Here is a 16,772-nt window from a genome sequence, read left to right as displayed (position 1 = left end):
AACACTTACTCAGCCTCTGCCACTCCAGCCCCAATCAAGGGGAATGGATTGGGGCTGGGTGAATAGCCCTGTGTCTGCCTGGTAATAGGCATTACCTGCCAGCCTCATTAGCCATGGCTATAAAGGCTGGGAGGAAGCCAGAGGAAGGGGGGAAGAGAAAGGCCAAGCACAGAGGGAGGTGGGAGTCTTCTGGTCTGTTGCTGGCCAGGCCTGCACTTGGCAAAGTTGGCTGCGAAACCTGTACATAGGTGGAAAGTGGTGGCAGGAAAACAACTGTAAATAAAGAACATAGAACAAGAAAATAAAGGTGTTGCATCAAGCTGCAGTGTTCCTGACTGATTGGAGAGGGCAACAGGGGCCTAAACCAAAGGGGTCCAGTGTGCACCTCGCTACACGTGGGGCCTTGTCCAGGATCTGAAGCCAGTGCAAGATCTTGGTGGCCAGAGATGGAGGGAACCCTGCAGTGACTAGCAAAGCAACAGGAGATGCAGAAGGCACTGCAAGCCTTCCAGCAATCCCACCAGCTAGAGAGGCAGGCCTTATTCACCTGGCAGGTGGAGCAACAGACAACTCCCCAGGAATTTATAAAGGAGCAGGCCAAAGTGCAGCAGCAGCAGCTCCTACAAAGGTGGGAAGTGAGGGCACCCGCACGACGGTGTTAGGCCTATGTAAGATGGGCCCTGCTGATGACCCGGACGCCTTTCTTTGTACCTTTCAGCAGGTAGCCATGGGTGCTGGATGGGATAGGAAAACCTGGGCCCTATAACTGTCTCCCTATCTGGCCAGCAAGGCTCAAGCCACCTATATGGCACTGAGCAATGACCAGGCCAAGGACTATGAGGTGGTGAAGGCAGCTGTCCTAGACCGCAAAGGGCTGTCAGCAGAGAAATACTGGCAGAAGTTTCAGTCTTACTTTACCTACCTTGACTGGCTAGAGGGGCATTATGGGAGCAAGTGGTGTGATACAACTAATGGTTTCATCATTGGACCTAGAAAGAATGGGGTAAAGTCTGAGCTACTTGGATTTAGCATAGTGAGAAATGAAGAACTCACACATTGCACTAGTACAATGAAAGTAGATTTTGGGGAACCAAGTAGCAACGCGCAATGGAAGGAAGTATTACAATCCATTCGTAAGGAAGTGGCTGGGGACACTATAATTAAGGTGCAAAAGGATATAATTTGACCAGGAAAATTTAAGTAACAAGACATGGTTTTTCATGAACTGGCTCAGATTTGTGATCACTAATTATCATGCTGACCAACATCATCTCATTGTTTCTTGGTCTCTCTTGCCTCACCCACAACTGTTTGCTGCATCAACCTGTTGTCTGTAATCTTACACTTAGATTATAAGCTTTTTGAGACAGGGACTTTCTCTTTGTTGCAATATATACTCGTTCATTAGCCTGTTCGTTTATAAGCCGACCCCCCCAAAATGGTTAGGTAAAAACAGCAAAAACTGTATGACCCTTTCATAAGCCGACCCTATATTTCAGGGGTTGGAAAACTTTGGCTCCTGGCCCGTCAGGGTAATCCGCTGGCGGGTTGGGATATTTTGTTTACCTGCGCCACTTCCCGCAGCTCCCATTGGCTGGGAAGGGCAAACTGCAGCCAGAGGGAGCTGAGGGGCTCCATGCCTGCAGATACTCCAGGTAAACAAAACAATAATGTATTAGCTATTCAATTCAATGATTCCATAGAGTTTAAAATCATCAAATTTTGGTGTAGACCCATTTATAAGCCTACCCCCGCTCTTTGATGCGTCACTTTTTTACCAAAAATATTCGGCTTATGAACACGTATATACGGTATATATGTTTTTACAGTACCTAGCACAAAGAGGCCTTGGCCTCTAGGCGCTACCACATTACAAATAAGTAGAAATAAAACCTGCAATGGTATTGGGGAGAGACCCAAACAAGAATATATAGAATTAGTTAAAGTGTGTAGGGAAAAGAGAAGGACAACGCTTCATCACTGCGGGAAAAAGATACCTTGTTATGGAGCACAGAGAGTCTGAAGAATCAAGAATTTAGGGACTTAACTGGTTGGGAAGAGAACATACTCTATACATGGAGAATAACTCACTAATGAACATTGATTAGGAAATGAAGATTTTAACAGACTCACTGATACTCACAAGACACTTTTGAAGTTTTAAATCCAAATTGTTTCTGAGTTAGCCAAATATAATATCAGTAGCAGCAGAATGGCTACTGAAAAGTCCTGTTTTACACTCTAAGTCATATGTTGACAGATTTTCTTAACACTTTCAAAATAAACCACTTCGTGGGCTGCACACCAAATGAGGAGAAATTTCAGCCTCAAAGATAATTTGTGGGGGGAAGAATACCTAACCCACTTCAAATGGAGGGAACAGAAGGAAAATGCCACATCAGCAGTCCCTAACTCTACAGTAATAAGAATTATTGTTTGCTTAGCACTTTACAGACAGGTATGATATGAAAACAAAGGTTCCTGCCCCAAGCTCTTACAGTCTTAAGTAGACAAAGGATGGAGGATGGGATACAATGAGAAGCAACGTTTGAGTGAAGTTGAGCACACAGCTCGTTAGTTCCAAGATGTTCAGATTAATTTTCCCATGAGGGCAGGAGTTAATTCAGAGTAAGATGGCCTGTTAATTCCCACCTGTAGAGGGTTTCAGATGCTATTTGAGAAACAGGCTAAAGGAGGAAGAGTCCACTTCATCTACACCAAGCCTCTGGAGGAGGCTTGGGGTGCTGGACTGCACACCCAATCTGCCCACTTGTCAAGATGTTCCTCCGACATCTTGACAAGTGGATCAGCAAAGAGCTGTTGAAAAACTCAGAGTTCTGAGATGTACCATGTGATTATAACAGAACTTTGAGATCTCTGTTAGCCTTTTCCATTCCCTAGCAGCTCATGGACACTGTGTAAGAAATGCTGTTTCTGGCATGTTTGTTTAAGTAAAATGTCAAGACTATGCAGCGGATGGAGAAAGATTGTGGTTCCAATCAGAGCATGAATGAAAACATCATTCAGCCATGGCACTTGCTGCAGCTCAGGCCTCTGGTCATGTTGCGTGGAAGGAAAGAGAGAGAGCTATGAAGCAAAGTGCTAGAAATTTGTAATACCATGAAGAAAGCTATATAGACAAACGTCACAGCCAAACTGGAGCCAACTCAAGACTGTTTAACTAAGTAGTCTTCCTGTGTATCTTGCTTTCAGTGCTGGCTATGACTGCACACTGAAGCCAGCTTGTCAACAGCAGATTTTTTAATTGTGGAGGGAGGGAGGAAAAAAAGAATTTTCCATGATGTTGTCAAAGCTACCGCAGCCGGATGGAGGTTCTTATGTCAACAGACAGTATGGATGACAGGCAGATTTGTTTCATGTGTCCCTGTGGGCAGCAGATTAATTTTCAAGAGTTGCTCAGTGAAGTAACACTCCATAATACGGATTATTCTGAGCTGAACCAACTTTCTAAATATGTCATTTTGCAACTTGTAACCTCAACAATATCAGTAGTGAATTTCCCAGGCACAGGTCTACAAAAGGCCACTGAAATCTGAACAAGCAGCTCTTTTAAAATTCCAGTAAAATTAGGGGCTAGGCTAGGCAACCCAGAGGTCACGTAAGGACATTGATGACTCTTTCACCGTATGCATTTTAAGATTAGGTACTGCCACACAATTCAGTTTAAAACATATACTTGTATTTCCTGTTAGCTATCAGCTTTTTAGTTATTTCATCATTTTGGTATTTTTTGTTAACTAATTTGGTAATATCTTAAAAATATATTGGATTTTTATTGACTTTTCATAGCAAAAAGTCCTGATGCGTTTGACAAATAAATCTAGACAGAGCTTACTTCTGCCACTGAAGTGCAGGCACCTCTGGAGCAAGAGGAGGAAGTTGTTTCGTAGTGCACAGTAACAGCACACATCAGTTCAATACATAAACTAAAGAAGTGCCTCAGTAGTGCCTCAGAGTCTGTTTCTGCAACCTGATGCTGCTTCGTTTATGAGATCTGGCAGGTTGATATGGCTTTATTGGGTTTGAAGAATAGCAAATGGTCCAGATATCCCAAGAGATGAGACCCAGGCACAGCTTTTGCTCTATTTGTTCTTTCTTGGATTTGTCACATTTTTATTTTTTGCTTTCTTTCATGAAGGGACAACTGGCCAGTATTTCCTTGTAATAAGTTTGACCCCTTTGATCTGTTCCTCTGTAGATTTATTTTAATCACACTGGAATAAACTGCAGAAAAACCCATCCAGTATATAGCTAGCTATTCCAGTCCTCTTCACTGGAAGATAAAAACACAGTAGCCTAAGAGGTGTAAGTGAGAGGGCAGATGTGTAATTGAGTAGGGAAATGATCTCCATCTCACAGGAACTGTATTTAAAGTTGGGACAAAACCACATTTGGATTTTATGCTTTAGTAAAATAATCCTGAGTGTTCTAAAAGATTCCTCCACTGCACACCCAATCTGCCCAGCTATCCTCTCTACCCCGCAGGCCTCGCCCGCCCCTCCGTGTCCTCACCCTTCCAGTGCTCTGAGCTCTCACCTGCTGTAAGGCTTTTTTCACAAAGGGCAAGGGGAGACCCTGGGTTCCATGGCTCCTCATCAGACATCGCAGAGAAGGGCCCAGCAACTCAAACACCAAGCACACATGTAGGAAAGTCAGGGATTCACTGAGAGAGAGAGAGAATGCTATCCCCATTCACTTTGATGTTAACTAGACAAGCCACAGACACCCCTCGCTCCCAGCCACCATTCTATGCCCCACTCCCCAGGCTGGCCCCTTGCTCCCACTCCCAGCCACCATCCTATGCCCTCCCACCAGAGTGGCCCCTGGCTCCCGCTCCCAGCCGCATCCTATGCCCCCCAGACTAGCCCCCGCTCTCAGCTGCCATCCTACGCCCCATTGGCCAGTCCTTCACTCCCACTCCCCACCGCCATCCCACACCCCCATCCCCCAGTCCAGCCCCTTTCTCCCACTCCCAGCTGCCGTTCTACATACCCCAGGGCCCCTTGCTCCCAATTCCAGGCCCGCCCCTCTCACAGGGACACATCCAGTCTTTTCAACAGCATACCATTCTGTCTGGCTAATGGCATTGCAAACAGAGAAAGCCACTATTCTTAGATGAAGGATATGAAAGCCATTTGCTCCAATCATTTTAAAGTCATCTAAACAATGGACAATATTCTCCCCTGCCAGGTCCTTCTTCTTCATGCTGCTCACCTGAGAGTGGTAAAAAAACCCTCTTATTTAATGGAATACATGTATCGGATCTCACGCTCTGCATTTTACCCTGCCATCCACCACCATAATATCTGAGCCTCTTCCATGTAAAAATCAATAGCAAGGTCCCTAGTGGATTCTATAGTAAGTCTCTCCACTTTTGGGGGCTAATAGCTCTGCTTGGGGTATTTTGTTAGTAGATGGTTGCTTAATTTGGATGCTTTCATGTATGTTTTATTGGTGAAACCCAACAATGAGGGAATTGAACAAACCCAACTCCAATTACATTAGCGGAGTCCGATCCCCTATGGTGAATTCCCTCACAATTATCCAGCCGTATCCCAGGTGAAGGGTAGACACAATTCCCCATAAATAGCCTAGCTATGTCTGATCAGCTCAGATATTTCCTGACAATCCCACTCTGGGGGTACTTGCCACCACTAAACTCATCACATCTGACTCCCTTCCAAGGGTATTTCCCACATATATGGAAAGGTTGTTCTTCCACATGGCCACAGCTTATCATGCTCATCAGAATTGTCTCATTGTTTCCTTGTGCACCCCCATCCAATTGTTCTCTCTTGGCTTCTGTTTATATTGTAAGCTCGTTGGGGCAGGGGCCATCTCTTTGCTGTTTGTTTGTACAGCACCTAGCACAACAAGGATGAGATCTAGACACTACTGCAGTGCAGGTAACAAATAACAACAATGGTATCACTTTGAGAACCTGAAGATTAGAATTTTTGGCCCATCATCTGATATAACAAATTCTATTTGCCAGTGAAAAATATGTCAGCATGTTGGCATGTTTCCTTTTAGAAACTTATAGCTCCCTTAAATAATTTATTGTAATTAGGGCTGTCAAGAGATTAAAATAATTAATCGCAATTAATTGTGCAATTAAAAAGATTAATCGTGATTAATTGGACTGTTCAACAACAATAGAATACCATTTAATTTTTTGATATTTTCTACATTTTCAAATATATTGATTTCAATTACAACACAGAATACAAAGTCTACAGTAGCTCACTTTATATTTATTTTTGATTACAAGTATTCGCACTGTAAACAAAAATAGTATTTTTCAATTCACCTAATACAAGTACTGTAGTGCAAGCTCTTTATCATGAAAGTTGAACTTACAAATGTAGAATTATGTACAAAAAAATCTGCATTCAAAAATAAAACAATGTAAAACTTTAGAGCCTACAAGTCCAATCAATCCTACTTCTTGTTCAGCCAATTGCTAAGAGAAACATATTTGTTTACATTTGCAGAAGATAATGCTGCCTGCTTCTTGTTTACAATATCACCTGAAAGTGAGAGCAGGCATTTGCATGAAGAGGCATATGAATCTTTAGCGCATCTGGCATGTAAATATCTTGTGACGCCAGCTACAACAGTGCCATGCGAATGCCTGTTCTCACTTTCAGGTGACATTGTAATTAAGAAGTGGGCAGCATTATCTCCCGTAAATGTAAACAAATATGTTTCTCTTAGCGATTGACTAAACAAGAAGTAGGACTGAGTGGACTTGGTAGGCTCTAAAGTTTTACATTGTTTTGTTTTTGAGTGCAGTTATGTAACAAAAACCCCTACATTTGTAAGTTGCATTTCCATGATAAAGAGATTGCACTACAGTACTTGTATGAGGTGAATTGAAAAATACTATTTCTTTATATTATTTTTATTACAAATATTTGCATTGTAAAAATTATAAAAGTGAGCACAGTACACTTTGTATTCTGTGTTGTAATTGAAATTGATATATTTTAAAATGTAGAAAACATCAAAAATATTTAATACCTTTCAATTGGTATTCTATATTTTAACAGTGCAATTAATCGCGATTAATTTTTTTGAGTTAATTGCGTGAGTTTACTGTGATTAATTGACAGCCCTACTTGTAATATCACTCAGGCCTAGTACTGGAGAATTGTGGTCTGCTACGCTGCTAAATAGAAAGGATTTCCAACAAAACTATTTCTAAATTAAGACTAAGACCAGGTTTACAAACAAAGTTATACCAATATTCCTAAAGGGGTGATTTTATACCAATATAATTAAGTTGTTGCAACTTTGTGGGTGGAGTCATATCACTATAAACCTGTCTTATATCAGTTTAACTTGGGCTGGTAAATTAACAGGCCCAAACTAAATCAATACCATAAAGTCCAGACACAAAGTTGCACTGGTTTAACTAAACCAATTTAAATTAACTGGTGCAAGTTCTGTATGTAGACAAGTCCTAAGAGTTGTCACCACCACCACAGACCTAAAAGTTCAGGTCATCTTCAGGAACAATTAGTGACATCACTAATAGGTACAACTAATGGATGAGAGGCATGAGCACACAAGGAAACTCAGGCTACATGCTTAGTGCCTCGTTACACTTTTTGCTGCATTATGTAATTTTTGCAAAAGTTATAACTTATTTGCATTGCCATAGTGCCTAGGAGACCTTTGTGTTAGGTACTGTACAAACACAGAATCCCTTCCTCCCCCGCCCCGCCCCCGAGCTTTTCATTTAAAGACAATGACCCAGATCTTCCATTTAGGCACTTAAATACCTTTGAGGATCTGGAGCAATGTTTCCACCTTTTCCTGTTGCAAAGGTGGAGATCTCCCACCCTGAGGTGCTCCCTCGGTTTGTTATTGGATGTCTAGAGCAGCTTGCGGGAATGAGGCCAGAGTGGAACAGCTCAGCTCACCCTGTGAATACTGAGAGTAAGGACTATGGGATGGAGGAAGAGGAAGCAGCAGGAGGAGAACAACCACCAAGATACTCAACAACTCAGGATAATGAGTGTTATAGTGCAGTGAGAGATGGTCTCTGTTTCCTGAAGCAGAAAGGGAGAGGGGCTCCCAGCGTAAAAGATGGTTACTTACTGGGATTGTAACTTGTTCTTTGAGACATGGGTGCAGACGTATTTTCCATTCAGGTGACTTGCAAGCAGTTCTCCTAGGAGGTGGGGCTCACAATCTGCCTAAGCAGTGACTGCAGGATTGCCTTCCCAAAGTCTGCATCAGATCGAGATGCAGTAAAAGTAGGTATAGATGACCAGGTAGCAGCCCTGCAAATGTCCAATATTGAAATATCACTGAGGAATCCTATTGCCCTTGCTAGGGCCCTCGTCAAATGAGCTCACAATGTCTGTGAGAGCATAGTCTGAGCTACTTCAGATGCTAGTGTAATGCAAGAATTTATCAATTTGGAAATGGTTTTCACAGAGACCACCTGACCCTCCTCCTTCGATCCACAGAGGAAATAAACAAATGAGGTGATGCTCGAAAAGGTTTAGTTCTGTCTAGGTAGAATGGCAAGTGTCGCCTCATATCCAACATCTAAAGACACTGTTCATTTGTGTTGGAGTCCAGTTTAGGAAAGAACTCTAGAAAATAAATCATTTGGTTAAGGGGAAACTGAGAAACTACTTTTGATAAAAAAATTTGGCTGCTGCCCCAGGGCCACACTGTCCTTGAAAAACTGTGTATGGGGGCTGTGCCATTAAGGCCTGCAGTTTGCATAATGCCGTTACAGCCATAAGGAAACCTATCTTCTGGCACAGCTGGGCCTCGAAAGGAGGACCCATGAGGGGAGCCAGGACAGTATTAACGTCCCACAAGGGAACCCGCTCTTTCACAGGTGGGTAGAGACTAGGGTGACCAGACAGCAAATGTGAAAAATCAGGACAGGGGTGGGGGTAATAGGAGCCTATATAAGAAAAAGACCCCAAAATTGGGGCTGTCCCTATAAAATAGGGACATCTGGTCACCCTAGTAGAAACAAATGATCCCTTAGAAACCTAAGCACCATGGGGTTCGAGAAAAGTGGCTGATCTCAAATAGGCAGATGAAATGGCAAGATTTGAAATGAACCCACAATGAACCGAGTGAGAGACCAGAAGACTCAAGGTGCAATAGGTATGCCAAAATGTCCTGAATACAGGCAAGCATCATCTGGCTTCCCCGAGCAAGCAACCAAGCTGAAAAACACTTCCACTTGGTTACCCTAGTAGAGGTTTTCCTGCTGTTAAGCCACAGCAATGCAACACATTCCAAACATCCTTTCTCCTCATCTAGCCATGCAGCATCCACTTCATGAGATGAAGAGGGTGACTGCTGGATGCAAAACTTGATCATAGTGCTGAGTCAGCAGATCAGAATGAAGAGGCAGTGATATGGGAGGTCAAACCGATAGACCAGTAGGTCAAAGAGCCAACATTGCCTGAGCCAAGCTATAGCAATGAGAATAAGTTTGGTATGATTCAAGTTTAGTGTGAGAATGACCTCTGGGATTAGAGAGAAGGCGTACCTCAAAGCAGACCCCTGCATTTGAGGTGGAAGGTGTCACTTAGGGAATCTGTACTGAGACCAACTTGAGAACAAAATTAGTGGCATTCCTTGTTGTCTCTCATTGCAAACAGATTGATAGTTGGAATGCCCCATTCTGCAAAAATGGACTCAGCACCCTCAACTTCAGAGACTACATGTGATTGTGGGAGAAATTCCTGCTGAGGTGATCAGCCAAGTGAGTCTGGACCTCAGGTAAGTGAGCTGCTGTGGGAACAATGCTCTCCATGATGCAGAACTGTCGTAACTTTATTGCTTCCTGACACAGCTGGTTGGAGGAGGTTCCTCCCTGCTTGTTCATATAGTATTGCAGTGGTAGCGTTAGTGAGTATATGAGCCAGTGTGCCCCATGTGTGATCCCGAAAAGCTTGGCAGGCATTGTAAGTGGCCCAGAGCTCCAGGATGTTGATTTGGAGGGAAACTTTCTGTTTTGACCACAAGCCAAGAACTTTTAACACCGCTAGATGTGCTCCCCAACCTACTGAGGTGGCATTGGTGACTACAGTCCTGGCTGGGGGAGGACGCACAAAGGGACCACCCTGGCATCTGTTGTTCTGAACTGTCCAGTACCATTAGGATCTTCAGAGGAACTCAGACAAACCTGTCCAAAGAATGACAAGGTAGGCGATAGACCAATTTCAACCACACCTGAAGAGGGCAAAGGTGCAGTCTTGTACGCTGGATGATGTAAGTACATGCAGCCTTATGACCTAGTAACTTCAGACATACATGGACCATAGCTGAAGGTTGAGATTGTAGTGCCAGACATAGATGCTGAATTGTTTGAAATCATTCATTCACTCTCAAATTCGTAGAATCTAATAGGGCCCCAAAGAACATGATCTTTTGAGTTGGTGCTACCATTGACTTCTTTTTGTTCAATATCATTCCCAGATGACTGAAGAGACATAAGAATGGCCATAGTGGGTCAAACTAATGGTCCATCTAGCCCTGTATCCTGTCTTCAGATAGTGGCCAATGCCAGATGCTTCACAGGGAATGAACAGAACAGGGCAATTATCTAGTGATCCATCCCTTGTCATCCAGTCCAATCATCTGGCAGTCAGAGGTTTAGGGACATGCACAGTATGGGGTGCATCCCTGCAGGGCTGGTGCTTCCACTAGGCGACTCTAGGCGGACACCTAGGGCGGCAGGATTTTGGGGGCGGCATTTTGCCGCCCTTGGCGGAAATTTGGCGGTGGGGGGGTGTCCTTCTGCTCTGGATCTTCAGTGGAAATTCGGCGGCGGGTCCTTCACTCGCTCTGGGACCTGCCGCCAAAGTGCCCCGAAGACACGGAGCGGAAGGACCCCTGCCGCCGAAGACCCCAGGCCTCCTGAATGCTCAGAGGAGGAGCGCTGCCACCTAGGGCGGTAAAAACCCTGGCACCGCTCCTGCATCCCTGATTATCTTGGCTGATAGCCACTGATGGACCTATCCTCCATGAACGTATCTAATTCTTTTTATAACCCAGTTATACTTTTGGCATTCACAACATCGCCCCGGCAATGAATTCCAGAGGTTGATTTTATGTTGTGTGAAGAAGTACTTCCATGTTTGTTTTAAACCTGCTACCTATTATTTCATCAGGTACCCCAGTTCATGTGTTATGTGAATTAGTAAACAACACTTCCTTGTTCACTTTCTCCACACCAGTCCCGATTTTATAGACCTCTTTCATATCCCCCTCAGTCATTTCTTTTACAAGCTGAACAGTCCAGGTCTTTTTAATCTCTCCTCATATGGAAGTTGGTCCATACCCCTGATAATTTTTGTTGCTCTTCTTTGTACTTTTTCCAATTCTAACGTATCTTTTTTGAGATGTTGCGAACTGTACTCAGTATTCAGGGTATGGACGTACCATGAATTTATATAGCAGCATTATTATATTTTCTGTCTTATTATCTATCCCTTTCATAATGGTTCCTAACATTCTATTAGATGTAGTGTGAATTGGGAGAACACATGTTCTCTGAACTTATCTCTCACTAATCTATAGTTGAGGTACAGGAAAATATTAATTCTTCTTTTTCTGAGGTATGCTGACACTACAGTCAGTCATGTATTTTTAAAAAATATAAGGTGCTGAAATGAAGCACAGTGTACTGATAGTGTTACCCCACCATACCATGCCTCCGAAATCGCCTGTGGCTCAGGAAAATCGGCATATGGAAATAAGCATCCTGAAGGTTCAGGGTAGCAAATCGGTCATTGTGATTCAATGCAGGAAGGATAGTTGCTAGGGTGACCATATGGATTCCTATGTATCTAGTGTATTTGCTGAGGCTGCGGAGGTCAATAATAGGTCTCGTCCCTCCTTTGAATTTGGGGACCAGGAAATACCAGGAAAAGAACCCCTTTTTCTGATGCTGTAGAAAAACCTCCTCTATAGTTCCATGTGCAAGCAGGCTCTGGACCTGCTGCAGGAGTAGTGACTCATGAGAGGGGTCCCTGCAGAGGGATGGAGTAGAGGGCAACGGCCGATCACTTGGTACTTAGGACCCCTTTGTCTATGGTAACCCTATCCCAAGCACTGTACAAGTGAGACAGCCTGTCTCTGAACTAGAAGACGTAGATGGAGAGGTCAAAACTAGAATGCTGCCCTGGACAGGCCAGTCAAACTAGAGGCTTGCTGGACACTGGAGGAGGATGACTATCTGTCTGGTGGAAATTCCACCCAGAAGACCTCTTCCTCTGCGATCTTATGACCCTTCCTGGAAAAATCTTCTGTTTCTCAGAAAAGGATGAATGGCAGCAAAAATGCTGTGAGTAGTAGTGCTACTGCCTCCCCTAGCGGTGCCTCTTTGTGGCTGGGGTATAAATATCCAAGGAATGCAAAGTAGCCCAGGAGTGCTTAAACAAATGTCAAGTGGTGTCAATTTCTGAAAACAAAAATGACCATCAAGATAAGTCTTCTATGATCCGTTGAGCATCACAAGCTATGCTGGAGTTCTGCAATGACACGGCCTTCCTCATGGTCACAGCTGATGCCATAATTCCAACCGAAGCATCTGCCACGTCCAGAGATGACTGCAACGAAGTCTTGGCCTCCAGAGGGGCATCTGTATCAAAAGCCCTAAATTCCTCCTGGGAGGCTTTTGTCAACTTCTCTGTGAATCTGGACATAGCATCCCAATTAAGAAAGTCATAGCTGGATAATAGAGCCTGCTGATTTCCAGTGCTCATCTGTGTTGATGAAGTCATATACATTTTCCTCCCAATCAAGTCTAACCTCTCAGACTCACAAGTCCACTCCAAAGGCTAGGATCTCCCCTACTGTGATCTCTCGTTTACTCTATCATCACAAGAGAGTTAGGAGTTGGAAGAGAGTAAAAACACTTGAAGTCCTGTATGGGGACATAATACCACTTTTCACACCGCTTAGCTGCAGGCGGTAACAACGCTGGGGTATTCCCAAGGGACATAGCGGGCTCCAAAAGAATTTCAATTATTGAGAGAGCCATTCTCCCCAGAGCTGAGGACTGGAGGATATCCAGCAACTCATGCCTGTTCTTTTGCCTGTATTCAGCCTTGATCTCCAAGGTGGAAGCTGTATGCCTGAGAAGGTCCTGGTATGACAGAGTCCTCAGGCACCAGTGAGGAAGAATCCAGAGTCACCCAGAGGAGAAGAAGAAGAGTGCAGGGCCAATGGAGACTGTTGGGGATGGGGGCAGCTCCTACATAAGAGGTTCAGTCTGGGCTAGCTCAAGAAGAATAACCTGACTGCACTTGCAATAGAAGTGGCTCATGGATAGAAACTGCTGCTTGGAATTACTGATCTTTGATGCCGTCCAGGTCAAGAGCAGGATCTCCCAGACCAAGGCACCCAAGGGTGCCGTGGAGGCCACTGGAACAACAAGGGTAAGGCATTGGCAGCCCATAGGTTGTAGCCCAGGATCCCTATTCCTACTGCAAGAACAGTCCTGATCTTGGTACCACTGGTGATCCAAGGATCAAGAACAGTGCTTCACAGGTGAGGGGGAAGTAGAAGTAGTCATCCCCACACCAGAACTTGAGGAGTCCTGGGAGTCATCTGGTGGGAATGGAGCATCCCACCCCTGAGTGATCAAACAAACTATCAGAACCAAACATGAAGAAATTGTTGGTGTCGAGGATGCATGAGTGGTTGGCACCAGGAAAGGCATCACCCTTGTAGCTGGCACAGGAGCACATGAGGGAGCTGGAAACGAGTCAGTACTGAATCCAATGAAGGGGTCTGTAGCAAGGACAGCATCGGTGCTGAAGACAGCATCCATGTCAATATGCCCCTCACTACCACAAAGAATGATGGCTGCAACTCTGCTGTCCAAGCCCCGGAGAGTGCAGAATGCTGCAGCCAACCCCACCAGACAGCGCCAACAGTGCAGCAGAAGACAACGATGTAGAAGGCACAGCAACTGACAGCCCCTGAACTCTAGGGGAATCAGGAATGGAAAGGCAGAGCAGGTCTGACGCTGCCCAATATGCCAATGGTATGGAGATGGTTGAAGGAAAAGGCCAGGCAGGGACCATCGAATCGTGGAAGTAAATGCATGGCTATGCAAGTGGTGTGAGCAAGAGGGCTTTGGCTTCTTTGACAACAAGCTGATTTTCCAGGAATGAGGATTACTGTGCTAGGATGAGCTCCATCTACCAAATACTGGGAAGAGCATCTTTGGACATTGTCTGGCTAACTTGATAAGGAGAGCTTTAAACTAGGTCTTATGGGGGATGGTGACAAAAATACAGGCGATGCACATCTAGGCTCAAGTAACAAAGAAAAGGGGAAGCGGCTAATTTCAGCAGAAGGATCTAGAAATCACAACTGCATTAAAAAGGAAAAAAGAAAAGCAATAGGGCAATCCACAAAATATCTTTGATGCCTGTTTACAAATGCAAGGAGTATGGACAACAATCAGGATGAACTGGAAGTCATGGTATATGAAGAAAATTATGACTTAATTGGCATCATAGAGACTTGATGGGACAACTTGCACAATTGGCGTACCAGCATTGAGGGCTATTGTTTGTTCCAAAAGGATAGGTATGGGAAAAAAGGAGGTGGCGTTGTGCTGTACGTCAAGAATGTATACACTAGTTCTCAGATCCAAGGGGACATGAGCAACAGACCCACTGAGAGTTTCTGGGTGAGGAGAACAAGGGAAAAGAACAGTAGCAATGTTATAGTGAGGGTCCATTATAGACCACCAAATCAGGAAGAGGAAGTGGATGAGTCATTCTACAAGTAGATAAGATTAGCTAACTCACATGAGCTAGTAGTAATGGGGGATTTTAACTTCCCTGATATCTGCTGGAAGACTATTGCAGCAAAACATAATACGTCCTTCAAATTCTTAGCGTGTGTAGGGGACAGCTTTCTGATTCAGAAAGTTGAGGAAACAACTAGGGGGTCTCCATTTTGGATCTGGTTTTGACCAACAGGGATGAATTAGTTGAGATCATGAAGGTGGTTGGGAACTTGGGAGAAAGTGATCATGATCTGATAAAATTCAAGATTCTATGGAAAGGAGGATGTGAGAACAGCAAAACAAGGACACTGGACCTCAGAGTTGAAATCTGCCTTTGACTCAGAGAAATAGTAGGCAAGGTCACCTGGAAAGACCAATTAGGAAGAAAAGAAGTCAAAGGGGGCTGGCAGTTCTTAAAAGATGTAATACTAGAGGCTCAACATCTTGCAGAGGAAACACAAGAAAAGCCACAGGAGGCCAATGTGATTGCACAAGGAGCTTTGTAGATATCTAAACCCCCAAAGAGATAAATACAGGAAATGGAAGGAGGGGCATGGAAGACGATATGAAGGCAAAGCTGCTCAATGCCTACTTTGCGTCAGTTTTCTCACAAAAAAATAATGTGTGACCAGACGATTAGCAAAAGTTACTACAAACAATGAAGAGGAAGGGATGCAGATTGGGATGAGTAAAGGACATGTCAGAGATCTTCTGACCAATTTGAATGAATTCAAATCAGCGGGGCCTGATGCTATTAACCCAAGCGTACAGAAGGAATTAGCTGAAGAAATTGTGGAGCCCCTGGCAATAATATTTACAAACTCATGGATGACAGGAGAGGTCCTAGAAGACTGGAGAAGGGCTAACGTTGTGCCCATCTTTTAAAAAGGGGGGAAAGGAGGAGCCAGGGAACTATAGACCAGTCAATCTGACTTTGATACCTGGGAAGCTACAAGAGCCATGTATAAAACATTCCATTTGTGAATACCTGAAGGACAGAGGGGTGATCACCAGCAGCCAGCATTGATTTACCAAGAACAAATCATGCCAAACAAGCTTGAGTTCCTTCTTTGACAGGGTAACTGGTTTGGTGAATAGGGGGAATGCAGTGGACATAATATACCTGGACATCAGCAAGGCTTTGGACACAGTCCCACATGACATTCTGATAAGTAAGCTGGAGAAAAGCAGGCTCGACAGAACTACCGTTAAGTGGATACATAATTAGTTAAACAACTGCAAACAAAGAGTCACTATTAATGGAATGATGTGGGGTTGGTGGGAGGTCTCAACTGGGGTTCTACAGGGATCTGGTCTGGGTCTGGTGTTGTTAACATCTTTATTAATGACCTAGATGCGGATATAGAAAGCAGACTGATCAAGTTTGCAGATGACACAAAGCTGGCGGGGATGGGGGGAGGTTGCCGATACTTTGGAGGATAGATCTTAAAATTCAGAGGGACCTTGATAAATTGGAGAACTGTACTATAGACAACAAAATGAAATTCAACAAAGACAAATGTGAGGTGCTGCACTTAGGGAAGAAAAAACAAATGTACAAATACAGACTGGGGGAAAACTGGCTTGGCAGCAGCACTGCTGAGAAGGATCTGGGCATTGTGGTGGATCAAAGCCTCAACATGAGTCAACAGTGCAATGCTGTTGCAAAAAAAAAAAAAAAAGGCAAATGCAATTTTAGGTTGCATTAACAGAAGTATCCTTCTATTCAGCGCTGGTTAGACCTCAGCTGGAGTAGTGGTGTCCAACTTTGGTCACCAATGTATAGAAAGGATGTACAGAAATTGGAAAGGATCCAGAGGCGAGCGACAAAGATGATCAAAGGGAAGGAATGCAGCCATATGAGCAAAGGCTGAAGGAACTGGGTATGGTTAGTTTGGAAAAGAGGAAATTAAAGGTGGGGGGGGGGAAATCTGACAGTGGTCTTCAGATACTT

The 16,772-nt window shown here is 44.1% G+C and overlaps 1 protein-coding gene across 3 annotated transcripts in view; it reads right to left on the bottom strand.

Moving 5' to 3' along the window:
* Nucleotides 1-16,772, bottom strand: part of LOC128840785 (SRSF protein kinase 3-like) — a 36,090-nt gene that overhangs the window by 13,636 nt on the left and 5,682 nt on the right. For all 3 annotated transcript variants that reach the window (XM_054035197.1, XM_054035196.1, XM_054035198.1), the window contains 2 exons: nucleotides 5,149-5,235; nucleotides 4,558-4,665 (listed from right to left, as the gene is read on the bottom strand). In XM_054035197.1, coding sequence (XP_053891172.1) covers nucleotides 4,558-4,665; nucleotides 5,149-5,235 — 195 coding nt within the window. The remainder of the gene's footprint in view (nucleotides 1-4,557; nucleotides 4,666-5,148; nucleotides 5,236-16,772) is intronic.

This window comes from Malaclemys terrapin, chromosome 7 (genome assembly GCF_027887155.1).
Source record: "Malaclemys terrapin pileata isolate rMalTer1 chromosome 7, rMalTer1.hap1, whole genome shotgun sequence".
In the NCBI taxonomy this organism is placed as follows: Eukaryota; Metazoa; Chordata; order Testudines; family Emydidae; genus Malaclemys; species Malaclemys terrapin.
This window is presented reverse-complemented; position numbering and strand designations above follow the sequence as displayed.